At 33.2% G+C, this 24,473-nt stretch overlaps 1 protein-coding gene across 1 annotated transcript in view; it reads right to left on the reverse strand.

The window, feature by feature from the left end:
• Vps13a (vacuolar protein sorting 13 homolog A) overlaps positions 1 to 24,473 on the reverse strand; it is a gene marked incomplete at its 3' end in the record, with an annotated part of 156,256 nt that overhangs the window by 106,910 nt on the left and 24,873 nt on the right. The window contains 12 exon segments of the mRNA XM_046459403.2: positions 2,853 to 2,995; positions 3,377 to 3,471; positions 3,964 to 4,093; positions 4,581 to 4,643; positions 6,406 to 6,577; positions 7,374 to 7,480; positions 7,668 to 7,795; positions 10,617 to 10,674; positions 11,037 to 11,117; positions 11,318 to 11,377; positions 14,170 to 14,229; positions 15,103 to 15,212. Of these exon segments, the coding sequence (XP_046315359.1) occupies positions 2,853 to 2,995; positions 3,377 to 3,471; positions 3,964 to 4,093; positions 4,581 to 4,643; positions 6,406 to 6,577; positions 7,374 to 7,480; positions 7,668 to 7,795; positions 10,617 to 10,674; positions 11,037 to 11,117; positions 11,318 to 11,377; positions 14,170 to 14,229; positions 15,103 to 15,212 (1,207 nt within the window).

Here is a 24,473-nt window from a genome sequence, read left to right on the forward strand (position 1 = left end):
TTAGGAAAAGTTATGGCATTAATTTCTCAGGGCTATCATAAAAACTATCACATACTGGAAGATTTAAGAATCTGTTCTATTATCACATACTGGAATACTTAAGAATCTGTTCTTTCACAGATCTGAAGATTAAAAATCTAAAATTGAGGGCTGGGGATGTGGCTCAAGCGGTAGTGCGCTCGCCTGGCATGCGTGCGGCCCGGGTTCGATCCTCAGCACCACATACAAACAAAATTGTTGTGTCCGTCGAAAACTAAAAAAAAATAAATATTAAAAAAAAATTCTCTCTCTCTCTCTCACTCTCTCTCTCTTTAAAAAAAAAAAAATCTAAAATTGAGGTGTCAGTAGAATTAGTTCCTTTCGAAAGCTTAGAGGGAGCAATTCTTCCTTGTTTCTCTCCAAAATTCTGAGCTGCTGGTGAGTATTGGCTTGAACATTCTGCAACTCTGCCATTGTTGCAATGTAGTATTTCAAATCTATGTTCATATTCTCTCTTTCATCTTCCTTGTTTTCTGAACCTGGGTCCAAATTCTCCTCGTAAGGACACAAATCAGGATTAGGGCCAACATACCAACCTATCATGAATTCAACTTAACTTGATTACATCTGCAAAGACCATATATTCAAATAAGGTTATATTCACAGTTACTTAGAATTAGGATTTGATATTACTTTTTGGAGAACAAAATTCTACCCATTATAGGCAGTAAACACACTTAAATAGACTATAAAAGAATGAGCAAGCAAAACCTAATGTAAGCTGAATGAAGAAAACAATAAGGATTAGAGGATAAGTAATGAATGAGAGACTAGAGAAATAAAGAAAATCCACAAAGTCAAAGTTGGGTTGTTTTAGAACTAGTAACAAAATTTATCTAGACTAAGAAAAATGAGAGAAGACTCAAATTGCTAAGATCAAAAATGAAAAAGGATAGTACTACCAATCTCAAAGAATGAAAAATAATTGTAAGGTAATACTATAAACTATATGCGAGGAAATAAGATCATAGATGAAACAGACAAATTATTAAAGGCAAAAAACTACTAAAAAAGAGAAGCTATTACCATATTATCCAGTAATTATAAACTTACAACAAAGAAAGCTCAAGATTCAATAACTTCATTGGTAAATTCTACCAACAAATATTTAAATTAGAATTTTAAAAAATTATTTACCAAGTTTGTCAAAGAGGAAGGAACACTTTACAACTCATTATATGAGAACAAGTATTTCCTTAATTAAAAAAAAAAGATGACGATATCACAAGCAAAAGAAAACTTTAGGTCAATAGATCTAAAAAATTTTCAACTAAATAAAAAAAAAAAAACCAATCTAGCAATATTTAAAAAAGGATTATACATATGACGAAATGGGGTTTATTTCAGGAACATAATGATCTTTTAAAATCTGAAAGTCAACTGTGGTAATATACTGTATATCAAGAGAACAAAGGAGAGAATCACAGCCTCTGGGACCAGAGACCCTCCTGTTTCTCCTTTGTTATCAAAGCAATAAAACTTCTTTCTCCTTTTTCTCAAACTGTGTTCTCATTATTGGATTAGCATCAGGGACAAGGACTGAGCTTTCAGTAACAAATCTGGTACCCCAGATGGGACCCAAGAACAGCCCCCACTCCAATTTTCTTAGGCAGGCCTGGCTCTCCAAGCAATCCCACTTTCATGCTAAGGATGTCAAGTGGTTGGCGAACCTATGGAGAACCATCTGCAGGAGAGTTAGAAGACCAGTGAGTTTGCCTCAGGTTGAACTGGAAGAGCTGATACTTTGAGTAAAGGGAGGGACTGAGCGATTGTCCCAGAAGCTGCAGAAGCTCCTTTTGCTTTGGAGAACTCCTGCCTTCCCTCCCTTATCAGGCTACTCCATCTTGGTCCACTTTGAGAAAAAGGAAACTGAACTCAGTAAAGTCATGACACCCTTGGCCATCTGGTAAGTCCCCCGGTGTGCACACTGAGACTCTTGATTCCACACCATCTTGTCCCTCTATGTGGGAACATCTGTGGAGTTACTGGTGTAGGAGTCACAGTTAAGTAGACTCAAACCTACGGATATTTGCTCTTTTCTGGTCTGCTTAGGTTCTCATCTGTTTATTGAGCTTGGGTTTGGGAATTCCCTCTAGTTGTCTGTGTTTTTGTTTTATCTGTTACTGCCCCTTTTAAGACATGGGCAATACTGTGTTGATCCCACAAGTAGTCTCTTGGGAAAGATCTTGGCTGGCAGTAAAATAAAGATATTGCCAGATTAAAAACTACATTGTTAATGTTGTTTCTTTTACTGTGGCAGGACTTCTGCCCATTTTTGTATTTTTCTTTAGTGTCCTATGTTTCATTGGCATGCAGTTTCCTACTGAACATTTATTATAATTAAGAATTGATACATTAATAATTCAAAACATACCCATCATGTTACTAGAAAAAAATAGGTTCCTAAAAACAGAAAGGATACATTCAAGTTCAGTCTCACAGTAATTTTTTTTTTTTTTTAAATAAGGTTGAGTACCCCATACCTGAAATGCTTGGGACTAGAAATATTTCTGATTTAGGATTTCCTTAGATTTTTTAAATGTTTGTATATAGGCACGATATCCTGGGGATGGGACTCAAGTCTAAACATGAAATGAATTAACATTTTATATATATCTCATATACAGAGCCTGAAGATAATTTTATACAATATTTTTAGTGCATTTTCATTTTGACTATAACCCATCACATAATATCTGGTGTGAAATTTTTTACTAGTGGTATTATGTTGGCACTTAAAAATCTTGGATTCTAGAGCATTTCAGAATTTCAGATTAGGGAATCTTAACCTGTGAAAGCAAATAATTACTTACTTGATTGCTTGTGCTCCTGGTCTTTGCACAATTAAAGTGCTAAATTCTTCTACTACAATGTGTATCAGCTCAGGTTTTTGGTTATTTTCCCTTAGAACGATGGACATACTTTTCAAGTGAACAAAAAACTTCATGGCTTCAAACTAGAGTATAACCAGAAGAATAAAATGGAAAAAAATATACATAAATATGTGTGTGTGTGTGTGTATATATATATATATATATATATATATATATATATATATATTTACACAAAAAATAATCTTACTTAATATAGTTCATTCATTTCAAAAACACAAAATACTTTAGAAACAATCCTTCATCTATTCCCCCAAAGAAATACCACAGTAACGCCAAAAAGTAAAGGATAATTTTTGTTCTTACCTTGGAAATTAAAATAAATGCAATATTTACAGACTCAGAACAGATCACAGAAAAAAGGTAGTAGCACATATTTCTGAGAAAAATTAAAATAGACATATCCAACACTCAACTCAGAGGTGTTAGGTAAGAAAACATCTTACTGTTTTGGGCAAGGTTGGATCAACTGCTGTTTCACTATAGCCAATTGCTTCATAGAGTAAAGCCTTTTCTTCAAGTGTCAACATTTCTTCCAGAACTACAAATTGTAAACAAGAACTCTGAAATTTCAGGTGGTAACAATAAAAAACTGAAATATAATTTACCTGCCTTCAGAAATAACATGAAAATTTTATTTTCCTTTTCTAATATTAGAATGACAATGGTACTTTTAGAAGTTACTTTCCTAAAATACAATTTACTAAACATATAAATTGAGCAATATAAATTTCTAAATGTTTGTTTTAAGCAAGAGCTCAAAATATGGCTAACTGTACTGAACACTTTGTGCTCTATATGTGTAATAATAATTGTAATGCATTACACTGTCATATAGAAATAAAAAATAAAAATATTTATTTGCTTGTACATATTAAAATGCTTAACAATAACTTTATTAATAATAAATTTAAACTGAATATAATCATGTACATATGCTTACACAATGTCTATTTAATTAGGAAATTTTCTGCAAAACTCTATTTTCACAAGTGATGATTAACTACTCTACAGTAAAATGAAATGGACATACTTCCAGGTTTAACATCTGGTTGTTCTTTAGTATGTGATTCTGACCAAGTCCACAGCCAGTTAAACCATCCTTTTTTATCCTCTGGATCAATTATTCCTTCTTTATAAATCTTGTATCCAGTTTTCTTTAACTAAAATCAACAAATTTTTGAATAATGACAAATTATCCATTTTTCAGCAATCAAAAGAAATGGATACATGGTATTTCAAAATTATCTACCTGAATGAATGTAAACAATAAACACACTGAAAAAATAACCCAGTAACTTCAATTAGCCAAACATAAGAATTTAGGATTACCACATAGTTCTTCCTGTCATAAGATTTGGTGACTGGGGCAGGGGAGAGGAAGGGTGACCCCTACTTGCTTTCACTTTCATATGAACTCTGAATATTTGAAAAGCCCAATTATTACAAAAGAATTTCTTTCCATAAAAATATGCCTGATTTAAATGGATATGGCAAAAAATGAAATCAAATTTTCTTATAATGCAAAAATGCAAATTTGAGCCCTTTTAGGAAACTATTTTATAATACAAAATATTGATAACAACATCTGTCATAACCATATGGAATTCAGAATTATTCTTACTAATTGAAAGAAAAATCTGAAGTTACCTCAACTTCTGCCTGTTGTCTAGCTATAGTTATATTAAAGACATCCAAGGCTTTTTCCAGCTCCTGAAAATATAAAAGAAAATGTGGTAATGTTATATAAATAAATGTACATAAATAACTTTAGTATATAAATCTACGAACTGCTATACTATAGAAAAATATGAGAGAGGAAGCTGAAAAGAGAACATCTACCAATATAACAAAATATATCTGTTAAATTCTGAAAGGCAATGCTTGTGTGTGTGTTGTGTGTGTATGTATATACACCAAAGTGAAAATTAGTATACAGAATATTTTGAACAAAAAAATCATGTTTCATAAATATTAGAGTACAAACTCTGTAAGAGGTATAGATATATATTAAAGGATACATATATACATTGTTTTAAATAACTTATTTGGATTTTTAATACAGCTAAAGGTAAATATATCAATATCATTTTCAACAAAAAATATAATTATAAATCCTTCATAATATATGTACAGCTTGCATGGCATCATTAAGATATTCCAAGTAGACCTAGATAAATTTGCTAAAACATTTTTTTAATCTTTACATTTTTCACAATTGTAACAGCTATAAAATAAACTGAGATAAGCTAAATCCTTCATCATATCAACTCATTTCTATAACTTTCAAGTAGTATGCTCAAGCTACTTTTGTCCCACAGATAAAAGATACATACATGCAACCATGACCTACTATTATCTAAAAAATAGCTTAACTCGGGATTCTACTACTCAGCACACTTGAAGGCCTCTGCTTAAGATTCAAAACTAAATAAGGAAATCTGAAACCACCCATAGCCTCTAAACCCAAGCATTCCTAATTATCACTGGGTCTTCAGAAAGTGTCCCACCTTAAAAATAAAAGTAAAACTCAATCTTCAGGGAGTTTCTAATTGGAAATCCATTCTAGATTCAGAATGGCTACACTAATTTCAAGAGGCTAACTCCCTTTGTCTCTTTAAGCTGTACTTCATCCATCTTATAAAATAGCCCCTCTTAGAATATGTAAAATGCAAAAAGATTTAGACTAATTCACAGATAGTATCTAACAACAGTTAATACACAGATAGTATCTCAAGACAGAGTATTAACTATAAAGTTGCTGATAAAGACTTCAGATACCACAAGAATGTATGGGCAGAAAATTCAGGGATCTTCATGCAAGAGATGACACTTCAGTACAAGTTCAGGGACAAGAAGAATTAGAATGAGGAAAGATGGATGGCACATATTAGCACAACTGTTTCTACAAGAATGAGGACTGGAGCTGGGGTTGTAGCTCAGTAGTAGAGCCCTTGCCAGCATGTGTGAGGTACTGGGTTCAATCCTCAGCACAACAAAAATATGAATAAATAAAAGGAAGGTATTGTGTCCATCTATAACTAAAAATATATACAAAAAATGAGCACTGAACATATAGAAAACTTAATTAATGCACAATCAGATGATAAGAGCAAAAATGTGATTGATGATGCCAGTAACATACAACTTTGGAAACCAACAGAGAAGTTTGAAAAAAGTGTAGCATACACTTTATTTTGGCTTTGAGGTTAAAAACAACATGAGACTTCAAGTTACCATGTGCATAAACCCAAATCTCTTCAGAATAAATATAATCTCCTAAATTTCAAAAGCTCACAGGAGAATTTCATAAGATCTTTTATTACGTGAAATTAGAACAGGAGCACAAAGGTGTCTTAAAAAAAAAAGTGCAGTCACTAAAAGTTAGAATAACGAGTCACTAAATATATTGATGTAGGCATTATACAGTACAACTATTTTGTGTGTTTTTTTATTTATTTATTTAAATGCTAACCTCTAAAGACATGAGAATTTCACCAGGTGGTTTCTTATTTATTAACTTTTTTTTGTACAGTTCTTTATATTGCTTCAGTTTTTGTCTATGTTCCCGAATATGCTTCCATGACCACATCCGTAAGCTGGGGCAAACATTTACTTCAAGAATACCGTGTATAGCATAAGCCCACCTAGTTACAAAACAAAAAGAAACACCCCAAACATAACACTCTAAAATCAACAGTCTGAAACAAAACTTATACTCTAACAACAAGCATATCTATAATATTGAGATTAGTAAAAAGATGTATTATTATCTGAGCATTTGCTGTTTCCCAATCCTGTTTATATTAACAATCTATTAATTATTAATCTTACTTCTTTCCAAAGTAAAAATAAGCAAAAGCATTCAATTTTGGCTAAAACTTATATGGCTCTACACAAAAACTATTAAGGCTTTTTAGTAAAATAATAATTGAAGTACGTACCTACATACCTCAAAAAGTAATAGAAACTTGTAGAAACTAGATAATTATTTAAAAACTAGAATAACAATATATCTTTGCATTTTAAAATGGAGTTTTACCATATAGACTCTATAACCTTCTCAGTTTTTAAAACTCATGTCTAATAAATAGATTTAGTGGGTCTGACAGGAAAGTTTGAAGGAAATAAAGAAGATATTTCTAGAAAACAAACCAAGATAGTTTTTAAATAATTGCAAAAACACTGATCCCTCTATAGTAAATAAAAATTATGGTATTTTATTATCTCTAGCTATAAACGGTTATAAAGAACCCCTTGAGTCAGTGTTACTAACAAAAACAGCTACTACATACATTTCCAGACACAAATCAAAGTTTGTATCAAGACCTTAAAAAGACTACCTTAAAAAAACTAATGTCTAAGAAACTTACTTTTTTGCCATATGTTTTAAATCATTATTAAAAAACAAAACAAACAAACAAACTTAAAAGGCATTTTTACCATTCCTTGGCATGGAAATGAAGAGGAACATCAGGTTTGAATTTCCTATATGGCAGGTTTTGTGTCATCATATCAACTGATTCAAGAAGCTCCATAACACTGAAATACTAAAGAAGGGACAAATTAAAATTCTCAAATGTTTGAAGTTTTTTGCTCAACTGAAAAGTGAAATTACCAACTTTTTAAGGAAATGCTACCATATAACATTATGAATTTTAGAAAAACATTGAAAATCTTAGTTCTGCTTTGATTAAACAATAACTCAAAACTTAAAATTTCATCAAAGAAAATCACCTGTGGTTTATTAAATTCAATTGCTATGCTATGTAACTCAACTTCCAAGTTTATTTTGGGGTCAGAAAAGTCAAAATCTGATCGGCGATTCATCTGAAGTTTGGCTTTAGCAGATATGGGGCGAAATACTGAAAAATAATAGAAATTGAAAAAAATTAAATTCAATCATCCTTTAAAAGTCTCAAGGCACCAAAGGGATCAAGTTGAAAACACTGATTTTCATTTCTTTTATACCCTTTCTACAGTTCTTAAATGTCCACACTGCCATAACTTGGTCCAAAGAACTGTTTCTTAATTAGTGAAAATGGTTTTTTTTCTTTCTTATAATTCATGTTATCTTCCATAAGTAGAATAAGGCTAACAAAACGCACCCTCAGAACACCAATAAATGCTTAAAAGCAGCAACACTCAACTATAAGGAAAAACAGTCCAATAAAATGGTTTCACTAAAAGTACACCGTTAAAATGATTATTAGAAATATTATGAAAACAATTATATTTAAAATTGACTTTCATTTTATGATTTTGAATTCTAAATTTCTCTGTATCTTCCTATTCCTCCTTTCAATTTGTGAAAAAAGGGCAGAGAAAATGACAGTTTTTTCCCAGATTACCTGCTTCGCTCATTCCATCATACCAAAAAGAATAAGAACTATGCAGAGGGAGACCAATAATAGCAGAATCCAGACAGACATCAACCATCAAATTATAAACTAATTTGTATACAATGATAATGCATTCCTCTTAATCATCCCTAAAGACTATCACTTACTACAACTGATTGATCTGCAAACTTTTCACTTTGCTACATGTCCTTAGTTTCATCCATACTCTGCCATGTTATTTTTGTGTTACTGTTTTTAAAGTCTGTTTTCTCTACTTTTTAAAATGTCTTAACTGATAGGTAAAAGCATAAAAATTATACCTATTAATGGGTTGTCATCTACTGTTTGAATACATGCATACATCGTGAAATGTTTAAATATGGTTAAACATATCTATCTATGTCCTCAAAGATTCATCATTTATAGTGAAAATTTCATGATAAAAACTTCCTTTCCAGCTGGGCATGGTGGCACATGCCTATAATCCCAGTGGCTTGGGAAGCTGAGGCAGGAGGATCCCAAGTTCAAAGCCAGCCTCAGCAACTCAACGAGGCTCTAAACAACACAGCAAGACCCCAGTACTAAACAAACAAACAAACAACTCCCCTTCCTAGCATTATGCCAGTTATGAATTTATTGCCTGTGAATTCCAAATTTACCCTTTATGCCTGCTCTGAAAAATGGTTTAAGGTCCTTCAAATATTTTTCCTTTACCAGCCATTATAATAATAACCTTTAAACCACTAGCGACACTACAGAGGAAGGATTTATCCTGCCTGGTTCCAGTGTGGTCATTTAAAAAACTTCTACAAAGGAATGGTTCTCCATTCCTTTAGAACAGACTTTAACCACTGACTGGTTCCTATAGCATGAAGGTATTTAGAACCAGCCTTTTGAAGGTAGAGCTTAGAGCAGCAACTTCCCCTACTACCCTACTTAGGAAGACCTGTACTAAAGTACTGACAGTAAGAAACCTCTCCATGAGGCTAACCAGGGAACAGATTTGCGGGCACAGCAGAATAGGGACTTTCTGCCATTCAGTGAGCTACAACCATTATCTCTCCAACAAGGTCTAGACCTCAGTCCTCAGGAAGGGGTCCTTCTTTAGGCACTTCATCTTAGCCCTAGGGTAGAAGCTATTTCTTTTATCATCTACTCCTAAATTTTTTAGATTTCTCTTCTTTTTTTTTTTTTTTTAACTAGTCAACACCTTGTTACTCCAAACCTGTCTAACAGTTAATATTTATTTACATTAAACTTTACATGTTCAAATTATATTCAATTCTCTCTCTTCATTGGATCTTTACTGATACAATATAAAATGACCACAGGGCAAAGGAGAAATAAGTCAAACCTTAAGTAACAGATTTGAGAATCATAAACATATATGATATATAGTCTTCTATTCTGAGCATTTCCTATGAGGAACAAGTTTAAAAATGAAACCATATTCAAAAAAATGAAAATAATATTTTAAGAGTGGGAAGAATAAGAAGAGCCATTTGAGGAAACTGACAAAGGTTATCAATAAGGTAGAATAATACAAAAAGAAAAATACTTTCAGGGAGAATATTTTGTGGTTAATGACAGCAGGCAGCCAAATTCAAGAGTGCCCTCAGGATTGAAGAAATGACACTCCTTTTCTCTGTGTATTTTAGTAACTTGTTTCACATTATAAAAGCAATATGTATTCATTTAGAAAATTTGAAAAACAAAAAACTATAAAGAAGAAAAATTTTAAGTGCATGTTTTTAAAATAGTAAGATCACAGTGCAACTAAAGCTATAGCAGCTAGTTTTATTAAGCTGTATTTGCTATGTCAAAATATCTTTATAAACATTATCTTAATATTAAATATAACTGAATATAAGCCTTATTGAATATAATCCTTAGAGATTTATCACAATTTATTACCATATTTGTTTTTAGACATTTTCTCCTGTAGTTCTGAATGATAGCTAAAGCTCCTAAACATATAAAAAAGATAATTTTTTTTTTCAAATTTTTTTTTATTTGTTCTTTGTAGTTATACATGACAATAGAATGTATTTTGACATTTCATTCATACATGGAGTACAACTTCCCATTCTTGTGGTTGTACATGATGTAGAACTATACTAGTTGTGTATTCATTCATACATGAACATAGGAAAGCTATGTCTGATTCATTCTACTGTCATTCCCATTCTCATCCCTCCTCCTTTCTTCTCACATATATTAAATATATTATAGAGATCTCAACTATACAAGAGAAAATTTAATATAAAAGAACAGTGATATCAAAAATGTTAATGTACATTTTATACTGATTAATTACACTTTTTATTTTATAGAATACACTTACCAAAATCATAACCTTTTGGAACAATATATTCATTAACAACGCCATTCTTCAAGTTGTCCTATTAAAAGACAAATTGCTTTTATTTATATTCACATCAATATACCTTTATCCTATAAAATTCTATTATCTGCAAAAAAATGTTTAAAAGCACTTAGCTATGAGAAAATATTAAAGTAATTAAACAATATAGCACTAAACTACTACAAAACAATGCTTTAGGAGATATTAAGATATGCATATATGTGTGTGTACGTGCATTCATACTTGTGTAATTCACCTATTAGTATAAATAGCTAATGGATTTTACCTAGGAAAAAAAATACCAACTCTGGTAGTGATAGAATACTTATGATGAATTATACTTTATACAAAATATGATACTAACAAACATATATGCACACATCCAAATAATTTACTCACCAATGATTTGTCATAATCATTAAGATAAAACATCTGAGACTGTACATTCCAGTAGGCAAAAAGATTGTCCAATCGAATTAACTGAAAATAAATCAAATTTATTATGTTTTATTTTCTTTGAAGTATTAACATAAGCCATTCAGAAGTCTCAAATAATTGAGTGATATGACAGAGTTAAGCAAACAGCAACAGTTCACATTAACTCTTATCTATATGTATATTTTCATTTATTTTTCTAAAAGTCTCTTTCAAGTCAATGAGTTAGCATTTATTTATTTTACCTTACGAACTAGTTTCTCAGTTTCATCTTGTAAATATGGAACCCAGTACTGATCAGTGGTCTGAAAAGGGAAAAAAGAAAAGCAGTAAAATGATCATTACATTTGAAATGGCAGAGTGCTGTCATTATAACCTAAGACCAATTTCTCATGAAAATGCCATTAAAAATACATAATTTAGGAAAAAAAAAACCTTTAGAAGATGGAAAGATATCCTGTGTTCTTAATTGGCAGAATAAATATTGTCAAAATGGCCATACTACCAAAAGCAGTATACAGATTCAATGCAATCCCTCTCAAATACCAATAACATTCTTCACAGAATTAGAAAAAAAAAAAAATTCTTAAATTCATTTGGAAGAATAAGACGCACAGGATAACCAAAGCCATACAAAGTAGGAAAGCAAAGGAGGCGGCCTCATAATAGCTGATCTGAAATTATGCTACAGAGCTATCTTAACAAAAGCAGCATGGACTGGCAGCAAGATAGACAAGAAGATGAAAGGAACAGAAAACACAGAGACAAAGCCACATTTCTACAGCCATGTGATATTTGACAAAAAGTGCAAAAAATATATTTTGGAAAAAGCCTTTTTAACAAGTGGTGCTAGGAAAACAGGATAGCTATGTGTAGAAAAAAATAGAAACTAGACCTATATCACCCATCCTGAACAAAAGTCAAACTGAAATGGATTAAAGGCTTAGGAATTAGAACAAAAATTTATAACTGCTAGAAGACAATACAGGGCCAACATTCCATCATATAAGTGCTGACTTCCTTAACAAGACCCCCATAGTGCAAGAAACACACACACACACATTAAAAAAAAAAAAAAAAAACACAATGGAGTTTTACTCAGCCATTAAAAAGAATGAAATTATGGCCTGTGCCAGTAGATGGAAATGGAAGTGAAACTAGCCAAACTCAGAAACTTAAAGGTCAAAATATTTTCTCTCATATGCAGAAACTAGAGTAAACTAAAGGAAAAGGGAAAGGAAAGATAAAATTACATAAAGAACCAATCAAATAAAATAATAGGCTAGGGAGCAAAAGGAAGTCTAGTAGAGGAAGAAGCATGGGAGAGGGGAGGAAGGACAGGTAGGAAATGTGGGTGGAGGGACAAAGGGGGTGGATTGTGAACCAAAATCAAACTCCTTGAACATATCTGTTTGTCAGAATGAACTCAACTACTATGTAGAACCACAAAGCTCTAATAATCTTTTTTAAAATATACCATTCCAACTGGTTGTGGTGGCACACACCTGTAATCCCAGAGGCTCAGGAGGCTGAGACAGGAAGATTGCTGAGTTCAAAGCCAACCTCAGCAAAAGCGAGGCGCTAAGCAACTCAGTGAGACCCTGTCTCTAAGTAAAATACAAAATAGGGCTGGGGATGTGGCTCAGAGCCTTTGAGTTCAACCCCTGGAACCCCACCCCCCAAAATCATTCAATCAAAGACTACTAAGGACCACAGGAAAGTCTCTGCTTTCATGGAGGTCAAAAACAAAACAAGTAAATACAAACAGGTAAGTGTCACCACAGAGGTTAAATAGTTAACTGTGACAACAAAGAGCTTGCCAAATGGCAGTGGCAACAAAGAGCTTGCCAAATAAAATGATGATCAACTTAATATAATGAACTATAGAAATGACACCTGAAAAAAGGCTTATGACTAACCTAATTTATGATATGAGTAGAAATTATTGATCCTCAGTAGGAATTATTGTTCACAAAAAGGAGGCCCAAAGATATGTAAAGATGACACGTTCAGAGAACTGAAACAAGGCAGTATGGCCAGAGAATATAACACAAACAAAGAAAAGAGGTGAAATCTGTTATGTTACATGGAGTCAGATTACAAGATTTATAAACTATACAAAGACAAAACTACACATTTTTCCTTAAAGCAATCAAGGTATTCTGTCCTTATTTTCAACATAACAGCAGTATTTGACAACTTACCCTACCCACTTTAGAGTGACTTTTCACTTTTTGTTTTTGCTTATGGTAGAGCCATGAAAAATGAAATCATATATAAAACCCAACAGATACAAGATATGCAACTATATAATAAAAAACTATATAGAAGTTAAATTGCCTTACATGTGAGGAAAAAAAGTTTTTTAAATATTGTGAAGTGGAAAAGTTAACGTACTGAAGAAACATAAAATATTTATGTAAACTTTTCAAATAAACCTACATTTTTAATGAACATATTGTATAAAAGTTTTAATACTTAGAATGTTTATCTCTAGGGGAGATGAGAAGGGTGAATTGAAAACAAAAGGAGTTTAAACTTTATCTATAACTGTGTAGTCCTATAAAATTATTTAATATTTAGAGTAAGTAACAAATTCAACAACTATTCATTCTGAATGCAAGCAAATTTTTCAAAATTCTCTGTGTTCCTTTATTTTCAAAATTGCTCTATTTCACAATTAAACAGGAGAAAATATGCGACAATACTAATAATAGTGGTGAGGAAATGAATTCTTAAGAGTTTTTCAAGACTAATCAAAGATTCCGAAACAAATATTTATTATTTTTATTTAGTACTTATTTATTAGAACTTTGGAAATATTTTTGCAGTTCTGAGGAGAAAATCAATTTTTTAAGCAAACAAAAGTATCTAACATTGTAGTTACCAATAATAATAGGCCCTCACATTTTAAACTAAATTTTATTTCCAGTTTCATAAATGTGAATTTACTTTCCCCTCAATTCCAATTCTATGTATGACTTTTCTACAACTAAATGCAAAACTATTTCTAATACAGCATATACAAATCATAATTGTAGTCTGAATAACGGTATTCCACAATTAAATATCGTCATTACTTTTTTAAATGAAGTACCTGCATGCTGAGATTTTGTAAAGAAATACCAAATGACAGCGGTTTCTCACGATTTGTGATCTAAAGAGGGAAAAAAGAAAATCTTAGTCAAATTTGTTAACAGTTGAACAAAATTCACTTTATGGAAAAAGTTAACTTTCTAGGAAGTATCCTATTTTGAATATTCAAAAACATTGTATTTCTTCCTTTGAAAATATCTTTGGTTCCTACATTTTTCCTAAAACAAATTAAAATACTAAATATTAACATCTGTGTTATACTATAATGATACACCTACACAATGTTTTCTAGTTTATAAAAAAATGTTTATTAAAAAAAACTGACACAGGGCTGGGGTTGTGGCTCAGTGGTAACAGCTTGCCTAGCATGTGTGAGACACTGGGTTCTATTCTCAGGACCACATAAAAATAAATAAATTAAATAAAGGTATTGTGTCCGTCTACAACTAAAATAAATTTTTAAAAAAAGACTGACACAGTAATACTATAAAGCAAATAATTCAGTGTTTTAAGAGAACAACAAATTAAGCTCAAACAATTAGTTAAGCCTAGCACTACTGATCTCTAGAGCAGAGCTCTTTCCAGGAGATAAAAGTAGCATATTTTTAAAAGTACTTAATTTTGAAATTGGTAATTTCCAAGGCATTTTCATTCATGATCTGGAGTTTGAACAGTTTGGGAAAATGTAACTAAACACTCACTATTAACAACTGAAAATTACAACACACATTCATGTGCTTAGTACGCATGAGTCCCCACAATCAATCCTCAGTTCCCAATAAAAGAACAGATCATGTTATCTTCAGTTTTATATCTTTCAACCTCTCAGCATTATTTAATAGTCTGGCTAGTATAAACTAAGTATCAACAAATAGTACAATGACTTACATATAAATGTATCTTTTAAAATCATCTATATTTTTAAAATACTTACATCATCTTCATAACGAATATGGATGTTGGAAATTTTCACTTGAAGATTTTTTATGATCTGAGTAACTAATTTTTCTGTAAAAGTATCCTGTTTCTCTTCCCGCTGTTGTTCTACAATTGCAAATATTCCTTTTATTTAATTTGAATGAAACATGCATCCTGTAACTATCCATACATTGAGGGAGCATTTTTATAACATCTTGCTTAAGAAAAATAGAGATTTAAAAATTCAACACTAAAAGCATGCTTTCCAAAAATCTTTCAAACCAAAAACTTTCAAAGACAATCAAATACACAAAATTTTTCAAAACATAGTTTCTTGTTCAATAAAACTAAAGTCAAAGAGGTAAAATTTACTGGCATCAAATTTTATAATTTATCTGTTAACTATGTCTAAATCTATAAAGAGGAAAACAATGAAGACCGTTAGGTAAGAATTATAATAGGCATAAATTAGAAAAGCCAGTAACTGCAGCAAAGCAAAAATTATATTTTTTCGGTGCTTAGATGAATAAAATAGTTGAATACAATATGTTCCCTCTTTTGATGATATAAAATTGAAAATTACATGATCCTCTCTTCTCCTTTCAAACAAAGATGAAAAAAGTTCATTTTAAGAAAATACTGTAGCAAGCATAGTGGTGCACATGTATAAGGCTGAGACAGGAGGATTGCCTGTATACTCAGAGGCTTGGGAAGGTGAGGCAGGAGGATCGGGAGTTCAAAGCCATCCTCAGCAACCTAGCGAGACACTAAGTAACTCAGTAAGACCTTGTCGCTAATGAAAATACAAAATAGGGCTGGGAATGTGGCTCAGTGGTTGAGTGCCCCTAAGTTCAACCCCTGGTATCATCACCCCTGCCAGAAAAAAAGAAAAAGAAAATATTAAGTATCTTCAGTTTCAATACTTTCCAGGGGAACAGAAAGAATAAACAATTGAGGACTATAATTCTTTGACATATGCCTTTGATAACTGCTAGTTACCATCCCTAATTCTCTTTTGAAAAGTGCTGATGAAAGCTATCTCCTTTTGTATTTCTAGTCTATTTCTCCTTTAGTATTATCAGTCTTCTTTATAGACAAAATATATATATATATATGTCCTCTCTTTTACTCTAATTACCTACATCTCCTAATTCAGTTGGCCCAGGAGGACTTCGCAAAAAGTTAATGAAGATATCAACTATACACCTCAAAAATACAAGAGTTAAGTAAGAATATCTGAATATAAAAGGTCTATATAATTAAGTAAATCAGTCCATAGAATGTAAGCTCTTTGAAACCAGAAGACTATATTTCAACCTTGAATCCTGTTTCACAATAAAATCCTTTGCCCTTATAAACTTATTCAATTAAATGATAAGTATTTCTGTCCCTACCCACTATTGTCCTCCTGACTTCCTTATGCAGCTCAAATTTCATGTAACAGCAGTATCCTCCTACCCATCATTTCACTTTCCATGGTTTCAGCTACCTGTAGTCAACCAATCCAAAAATATTAACATCTATCTTAACTTTCTCAAGAGACTACATTCACATAACTTTTATTTATTACAGTATATCATTATAATTGTTCTGTTTTTCATTGCTGTTAATCTCTTACTATGCCCAATTTAAACTTATAATTTATCACAGAAATTTATGCATAGGAAAAAATATAGTGTATATATTTATATATAGTGAGATTTCCTGCTTACACCAGGGGGCCCCACAGACACGGGTGGACTACTATGTATTATTTCACCCACTCCTTAAACTGATTTGCTCTTTTTTCTAATTTTCCCTTGTCAATAAAGACCCAACCCTGAATAAGACCAATTTTATATAAGCTTCATATAAAAATATGCCCATGCTTGTGTCTTGCCAGGTGAGTGCTACAAGATACAGATCACAACAGGACAGACTAGAATTATGGTACAGTACTCATCACTATCTTCAAGCAACCAGTAACCCTATTACATTTCTCTAGTCAACATGTTCATACTCTTAGAACAACTATTTCAAAATTCATTTTGACTCTCTTCAAAGTTCCAACTACTCTATTTACACAACTCTGTTTTCTTTTACTAGATGTTCCTGCCTCCAACTTTGGAAGAAGGCAGTTTCACAGTTAGATAACTCCTTCTCTGTCATCATCATTCAGTCAAAACAACTGTTTTTAAGGTGAACAATAACCTATATGCCAGAAACAAAATAATTTCTTAATCATCTTACCCATATATTTCATCAAGATCTATTGTTTGCATCTTAAAACAGCCCCTTTCCCACAGAACTATAAATTCCAAATTTCCTCCTATTATTTATCCACTCCTTTTTGTTCTCTTTTTGTATGTTTTCCTCTGCTATACAATCCTACATGTTAGATTTCTTTAAGGCTCAATCCTAGGATTATTTCACTTCTTACTCTATAGTGCTGCTTCAGGGAACCTCATCTATATCTTCTTGCCTGAATTATAAATCCAATGCTGGTTAGTCTCAAATAAATGTTGAATAAAGTAGGAAGTGAAATACAAAGTGCAGAGAACTCAACACATTCAGTAAACTACAAAGAGTTCAATATGGCTAGAGTAAAGAATGGAGGAGATGAGATTTGGGACCAGTTATAAGGCTGGAGACGTAGATGAGATTCATTATCATAAGAGCTTTTATATATCTTGATGAAGAGTTTAAACCTTATCCTGATAAGAACAAGGTGTCAGTAATGAATTTTAAGCATGACTACGCATTTATATTTTAGATCTAGTATAATAGGAAGGACTTCTGATTAAACATGATGGATTGCATAAATTTCTCTATTGCTCAATAAAACCTCATTAAAGCAAAACAAGAGGGAAAAATGAATAAATCCCCAAGGTCAAAGGAAAAAACGAGAGGAAAAAGAACAGATGAAAAAGCAATGAAAAATCAGAAACTAGAAAGTAGATGGCCTTAAGGAAGAAGAAATTCAATTCTAAATGACCATGGATGGAAATACCATTGAAACACAAAATTAATTTGAAAACAGAATCCTGGAAACATTCAGGCTTAAACCCCCACAAAAGAAAAATGGGCATCAGGGAGCACGGTGAAGGGAAAGGGAGATAATACAAGAATTGATTTAAAGTCTGCATACAAAGTAGTTAAACTTCTAGGTCCTCTCCTAATAGCCAAGCAATTATCCCTTTTGCAAACAAATGAGAATGGAATGGTTTACTCCAGAGAAAATTTACCTAACAGGCTCCAGATTCATTGGGGGGGCGGGGCAGCAGAATAAGGCTCACACTAAAACAGAGTAAAATTCTACATAATGTACAATTACATGCACATTCACTTAATAATATTATCAAACACATAACAAAGCTGAGCTAGAAAATATATGTAATTAGAGGAGGATCCAAGATGGTGGTCCAGAGGGAGGAAGCATTCTGTGTCGCTCCATGACCTAGGACTCAAGTAGTAAGAATACTGCTTCTTTGAGCACGCGCACGCGCGCATGCACAAGAGAGAGACAGAGAGAGAGAGAGAGAGAGAGAGAGAGAGAGAGAGAACACCCCCCCCCACAGCTGCTCCCACGCAGGGCTTCAGGCCTCAGCATTAGAGCAGGACTCCCCACTACTCACCAACATAAGTCTCCCAGGTGCCCAAGCAGGACCACCAGCATCAGAACCCACAAAGGACTTCTGGCAACCCACCCACACAGAAATCCCAGACAATGCTCCCACGCAGGACACCTGGCCACTGCCCACGCGAAGGAACTCCAGCCAATACTCCCATGCAGACTCCATCTACTAACATGGGGCTCCCACATCACCTCCATCTTGGGACTCTGCAGCCACTGTCATAGTCCCCTGTGTGCAGTAGACTACCTGCACCTGGGGACATTGCACAGGTTCTGAAGACAGCCAACAGCCACAACTCTGCACACCACAGAGCTAATCTCTAAACACATCGCCCAACACCATGGCCCGGCTCCCCCAACCCGACCCAACACCCCATGGCTGAAAACAGTTGCCTCCATCTTGGGTCACCTTCATCACCACCTTTGGTTGGGGCAACTCCAAGTATGGAACACTGGCTGAGCAGGTATCATAGTTCCCAATTACCCCGTCTCCCCGGCAGCCGCTAGCCTAGCAGTGACTGCACAATACAAAACAACTCTCCAAGACAGGTGTGCGGCTCCCAAAGCACAACCCATAAGACCTCTGGAGATAAAGGTCCCTGATTAGGAAGTAGAAAGGGAAAGGGTGAGTGAGATACAATTTGGAGTCTAATTTAAGAGACCAGGAACTGTGAGATCTATAGGTGAGATAAGGAGATAAGACCAGGCACTCACATCACATGAGCAGGCCCCAAAGGAGATCCTTGGGGTGCAGTCTCCCATTGGGGACTGGCAGGTGCCATACCCCACTTCCAGGTGACCTGCACCCAAGTCCAACCCTCCCACTTTGGTAACCTTCACCATCCTGAGGGTAGAGATATCAGCTAACAACAGTCAACCCCACCTACTGGGAGAGAAGGAAAGCAGGAAAGATACTAATCTCCAACCAAAACAATTCTTATTTCTTTCTTCAAGATTATACTTTCCTCTCCCTCTCTACTCTCTCGCCCTCACATCCCTAACATATATGAAACCAAGTACTTTACATGAATTAGGATACTGAGGACTGGGATGTCTAAATAGTATCTTACAGTTGTGTTGTATATTCTTTTTTCTCCTATTTTTACATTTTTTTTATTTTTCTAATATTTATGTGTTTTTTGTTTATGTGTTCTACTGTCTTTCCACTTGTCTTCCCAAAATTACTTTCTTCTCCTGCTACTAAACTTTCTTCTTTAGATTCTTCTTTCATACTTCCTAAGATATAATCACTCTACATCCTCACCTCCTATCTACTCAACATCTTATCCTCCACCTCACTCCCGGCTCTTTGTCCAACATCAGAAACTGTAAACCCTTTTGCAAACCTACTATTTATATTGTAGATAATAACTAAATTCACCATTTCTGTATATTGTAACCAAACTGTAAACATCTTAATAGCAACTATTTGGTTTAAGGTTGTATGTTATTTGTATTGGGAACTGTTAACATTGTCCTTCCCCTCAAAGGAGAGGTACTGGAACCCTGCAGGGACAATATAAGCCTATATGGTAAAACTGGAACACCTCCAATCCTGCTAAAAGGGAAGACACAGGAACAATGTGAAAAGACAAAGGAAGAAAGTGTACCAAACAAATAAAGTCACTACATTTTCAGATCCATGGCCAGCACAGAAGAAGAAATGACAGAGAAGGAGTTCAGGATGTACATGATTAAAATGTTCTGTGAATTAAACAATGATATGAGAACAAATACAGGCAGCAAAAGATCATTTCAATAAACAGCTACATAAGCAAATACAGGAAGCAAAAGATTACTTCAATAGGATGATGGAGGTTCTAAAAAAAACACCAAACCGAAATTCTTGAAATGAAAGAAATAATAAACCAAATTAAAAGTTCAATTGAAAGCATCACCAATAGATTAGACCACTTGGAAGACAGGACCTCAGACCATGAAGAGAAAACATATAATCTTGAAAAGAATATAGACCACCCAATGAAGATGGTAAGAAACCATGAGTAGAACATTCAAAATATGGCAGTGCATAAAAAGAACAGATGAATTATTGGGATAGAGGAAGGTATAGAATTCCAAACCAAAGGAATGAGTAATCTAGGAAATACTATCAGAAAATTTTCCAAACATGAAGAATGAATTGGAAAAGCAAATATAAGAGGCTTACAGGACCCCAAATGTACAAAATCACAACAGTTCCACACCAAGGCACATTATAATGAAAATGTCTAGCATACAGAATAAAAAGAGAATTTTAAAAGCCAGGAGTGAAAAGAATCAGATTACATGTAGGGGAAATCCAATTAGGTTACCTGCAGATTTGTCAACCCATACCCTGAAAGCTAGAAGATCCTGAAACAACATTTATCAAGCTCTGAAAGAAAATGGATGCCAATCAAGAACCTTATATCAAGCAAAATAAAGATTTAGATTTGATGATGAAATAAAAACCTACCATGATAAAAAAAAGTTAAAAAGAATTTACAACTAGAAAGCCTGCACTACAGAATATCCTAGGCAAAATATTCCATGAAGAGGAAATGAAAAAAAACAATAAAATTCATCAGAGGGAGGTATCACACTAAAGAAAAAACTAATCAAAGGAGAACCAAGTCAAGTTAAATGACAAAAATGGTTGAGAATACAAATCATGTCTAAATAATAACCCTGAATGTTAATGGTCTAAACTCACATATCAAAAGACACAGACTAGCAGATTAGATTTTTTAAAAAGACCCAACAATATGATGCCACCAAGAGACTCATCTCATAGGAGAAGACATCCACAGACCGAAGGTGAAAGGTGGGGAAAAATCATACCACTCACATGGACTGCGGAAGCAAGCAGGGGTTTCCATCTTCATATCAAATAAAGTAGACTTCAAGCTAAAGTTAATCAAAAGGGAGAAAGAAGGATATTTCATACTGCTCAAGGGAACCATACACCGACAAGACTTAATAATTATAAAAATATATTCCCCAAACAATGGAGCATCTACATTCATCAAACTCTTCTCAAGTTCAATAATCAAACAGACCATAACACAATAATTTTGAGTGACTTTAACATACCACGTCCACCACTAGATAGATCTTCCAAACAAAAGAAACTATAGAACTCAATAATACAATCAATAACTTAGACCTGACATATATAGAGAGAATATTTCATCCTTCAACAAGCGAATACACTTTCTTCTCAGCAGCACATGGTTCCTTCTCTATACTAGATCATGTATTATGCCACAAAGAAACTCTTAGCAAATACAAAAAAGTAGAGATACTATCCTGCATTCTATCAGATCATAATGAAAAAAAATTACAAATCAATGATAAAATAAAAATAAAAGCTAGCTACTGAATGAACAAAGGGTTGCAAAAGACATCAAGGAGGAGATTCAAAAATTCTTAGAGGTAAATGAGAACACTGACACAACATATCAAAATCTCTGGGACACCATAAAGGCAGTACTAAGAGGAAAGTTCATTGCATGGAGTTCATTCCTTAAAAAAAAAAAAAAAAAAGTCAACAAATATATGACCTAACATTACATTTCAAAGCCCTAGAAAAAGAAGAACAAATCAACACCAAAAGCAGAAGACAGAAAATAATTAAAATCTGAGCTGAAATCCATGAAAGTGAAACAAAAGAAACAACTGAAGAAATTGACAAAAAGTTGCTTCTTTGAAAAAAATATATAAAATTGACAGACCCTTAGCCATGCTAATGAAGAGAAGGAGAGAGAAAACTCAAATCACTAACATACATGATGAAAAAGGTACTATCACAACAGACACTACAAAAATACAGAAGATAATTAGAAATTATTTTGAAAACTTATATTCCAATAAAATAGAAAATACTGAAGGCATCGACAAATTTCTAGAGTCATATGATTTGCACAAATTGAATCAGAATGATATACACAATTTAAATTTATCAATTTTAAATGATGAAATAGAAGATGCCATCAGAAGCCTACCGACCAAGAAAAGTCCAGGACCAGATGGATACACATCCGAGTTCTACAAGACTTTTGAAGAAGAACTAATACCAATACTCTCGAATTTATTTCAGGAAATAGAAAAAGAGGCAGCACTTCCAAACTCATCCTATGAGGCCAATGTCACCCTGATTCCAAAACCAGGCAAAGACACATCAAAGAAAGAAAACTTCAAACCAATTTCACTAATGAACATACATGCAAAAATTCTCAATAAGTTCTGACGAATCAAATAAAAACATATCAAAAAGATAATGCACCATGATCACAAGGGGTTCACTCCAGGGATACAAGTTTGGTTCAACATACGGAAATGAATAAATGTAACTCATCACATCAAGAGACTTAAAGATAAGAATCATATGATTTTATCTAATGATAATCAATGCAGAAAAAAAGCATTTGTCAAATACAGCACCCCTTCATGTTCAGAACACTAGAAAAACCAGGGAAAAACAGGCACATATCTTGACATTTTGTAAAAGCTATCTACGCAAAGCCCCAGGCCAACATCATTCTAAATTGAGAAAAATTGAAAGTATTCCCTCTAAAAACTAGAACAAGACAGGTATGCCCTCTTTCACCATTTCTATTTAACACAATTCTTAAAACACTGGCAACAGCAATTAGACAGATGAAAGAAATTAAATGGATATGGATAGGAAAAGAAGAATTCAAATCAGCACTATGCTAATGATATGACTGTATACATAGAAGACCCAAAAAATTCCACCAGAAAACTTCTAGAACTAGTAAATGAATTCAGCAAAGTAACAGGATACAAAATCAATACCCATTAAACAAAGGCATTTCTGTATATCTGATATACAAATCCTCTGAAAGGAAAATTACCCATTTATAATAGCCTCAAAACAAATAAAATACTTGGAAATCAACCTAACAAAAGAAGTGAAAGACCTCTACAATGGAAACTATAGAACACTAAAGAAATTAAAGAAGACCTTAGAAGATGAAAAGATCTGCCTTGTTCTTGGAGAGGCAGAATTAATATTGTCAAAATGACCATAGTACCAAAAGCACTATACAGATTTAAGGCAATTCCAATCAAAATCCCAATGACATTCCTTTTAGAAATAGAAAGAACAGTCATGAAATTCATCTGGAAAAATAAAGAGACCCAGAATAACTAAAGCTATCCTTAGCAAGAAGAGTGAAACAGGTGGCATCACTTTACCAGACCTTAAACAATACTACAGAGCAATAGTAACAAAAATAGCATGGTATTGGCACCAAAATAGATTTGTAGACCAATGGTACAAAATAGAGAACAGAGACTAACCTACATAATTACAGTTATCTTATATGGACAAAGGTGCCAAAAACATACATTGGAGAAAAGATAGCCTCTTCAACAATGGTGCTAGGAAAACTAGAAATCCATATGCAACAAAATGAAATTAAAACCCTATCTCCCACCATGCACAAAACTCAACTCAAAGTGGATCAAGGACCTAGGAATTAAACCAGATAAACTGTGCCCAAATCTCCATCATGTCAGATTAGGCCCCACTTTCCTTAATAAGACTCTTATAGTACAAGAAGTAAAATCAAGAATAAATAGGATGGATTCAAACTAAAAAGCTTCTTCTCAGCAAAAAAAGAATAGAGAGACTATATCTTGGGAGCAAATTTTTACCCCTCACACATCAAAGACCACTGATCCCTAGGGTATATAAAGAACTCAAAAAGCTAAACACCAAAAAAAAGAAATAACCCAATCAATCAATGGGCCAAGGAACTGAAAAGACA

This window comes from Marmota monax, unplaced genomic scaffold (genome assembly GCF_021218885.2).
Source record: "Marmota monax isolate L192 unplaced genomic scaffold, Marmota_monax_Labrador192_F-V1.1 WCK01_AAM20220418_F8-fsc00059, whole genome shotgun sequence".
NCBI lineage: Eukaryota > Metazoa > Chordata > Mammalia > Rodentia > Sciuridae > Marmota > Marmota monax.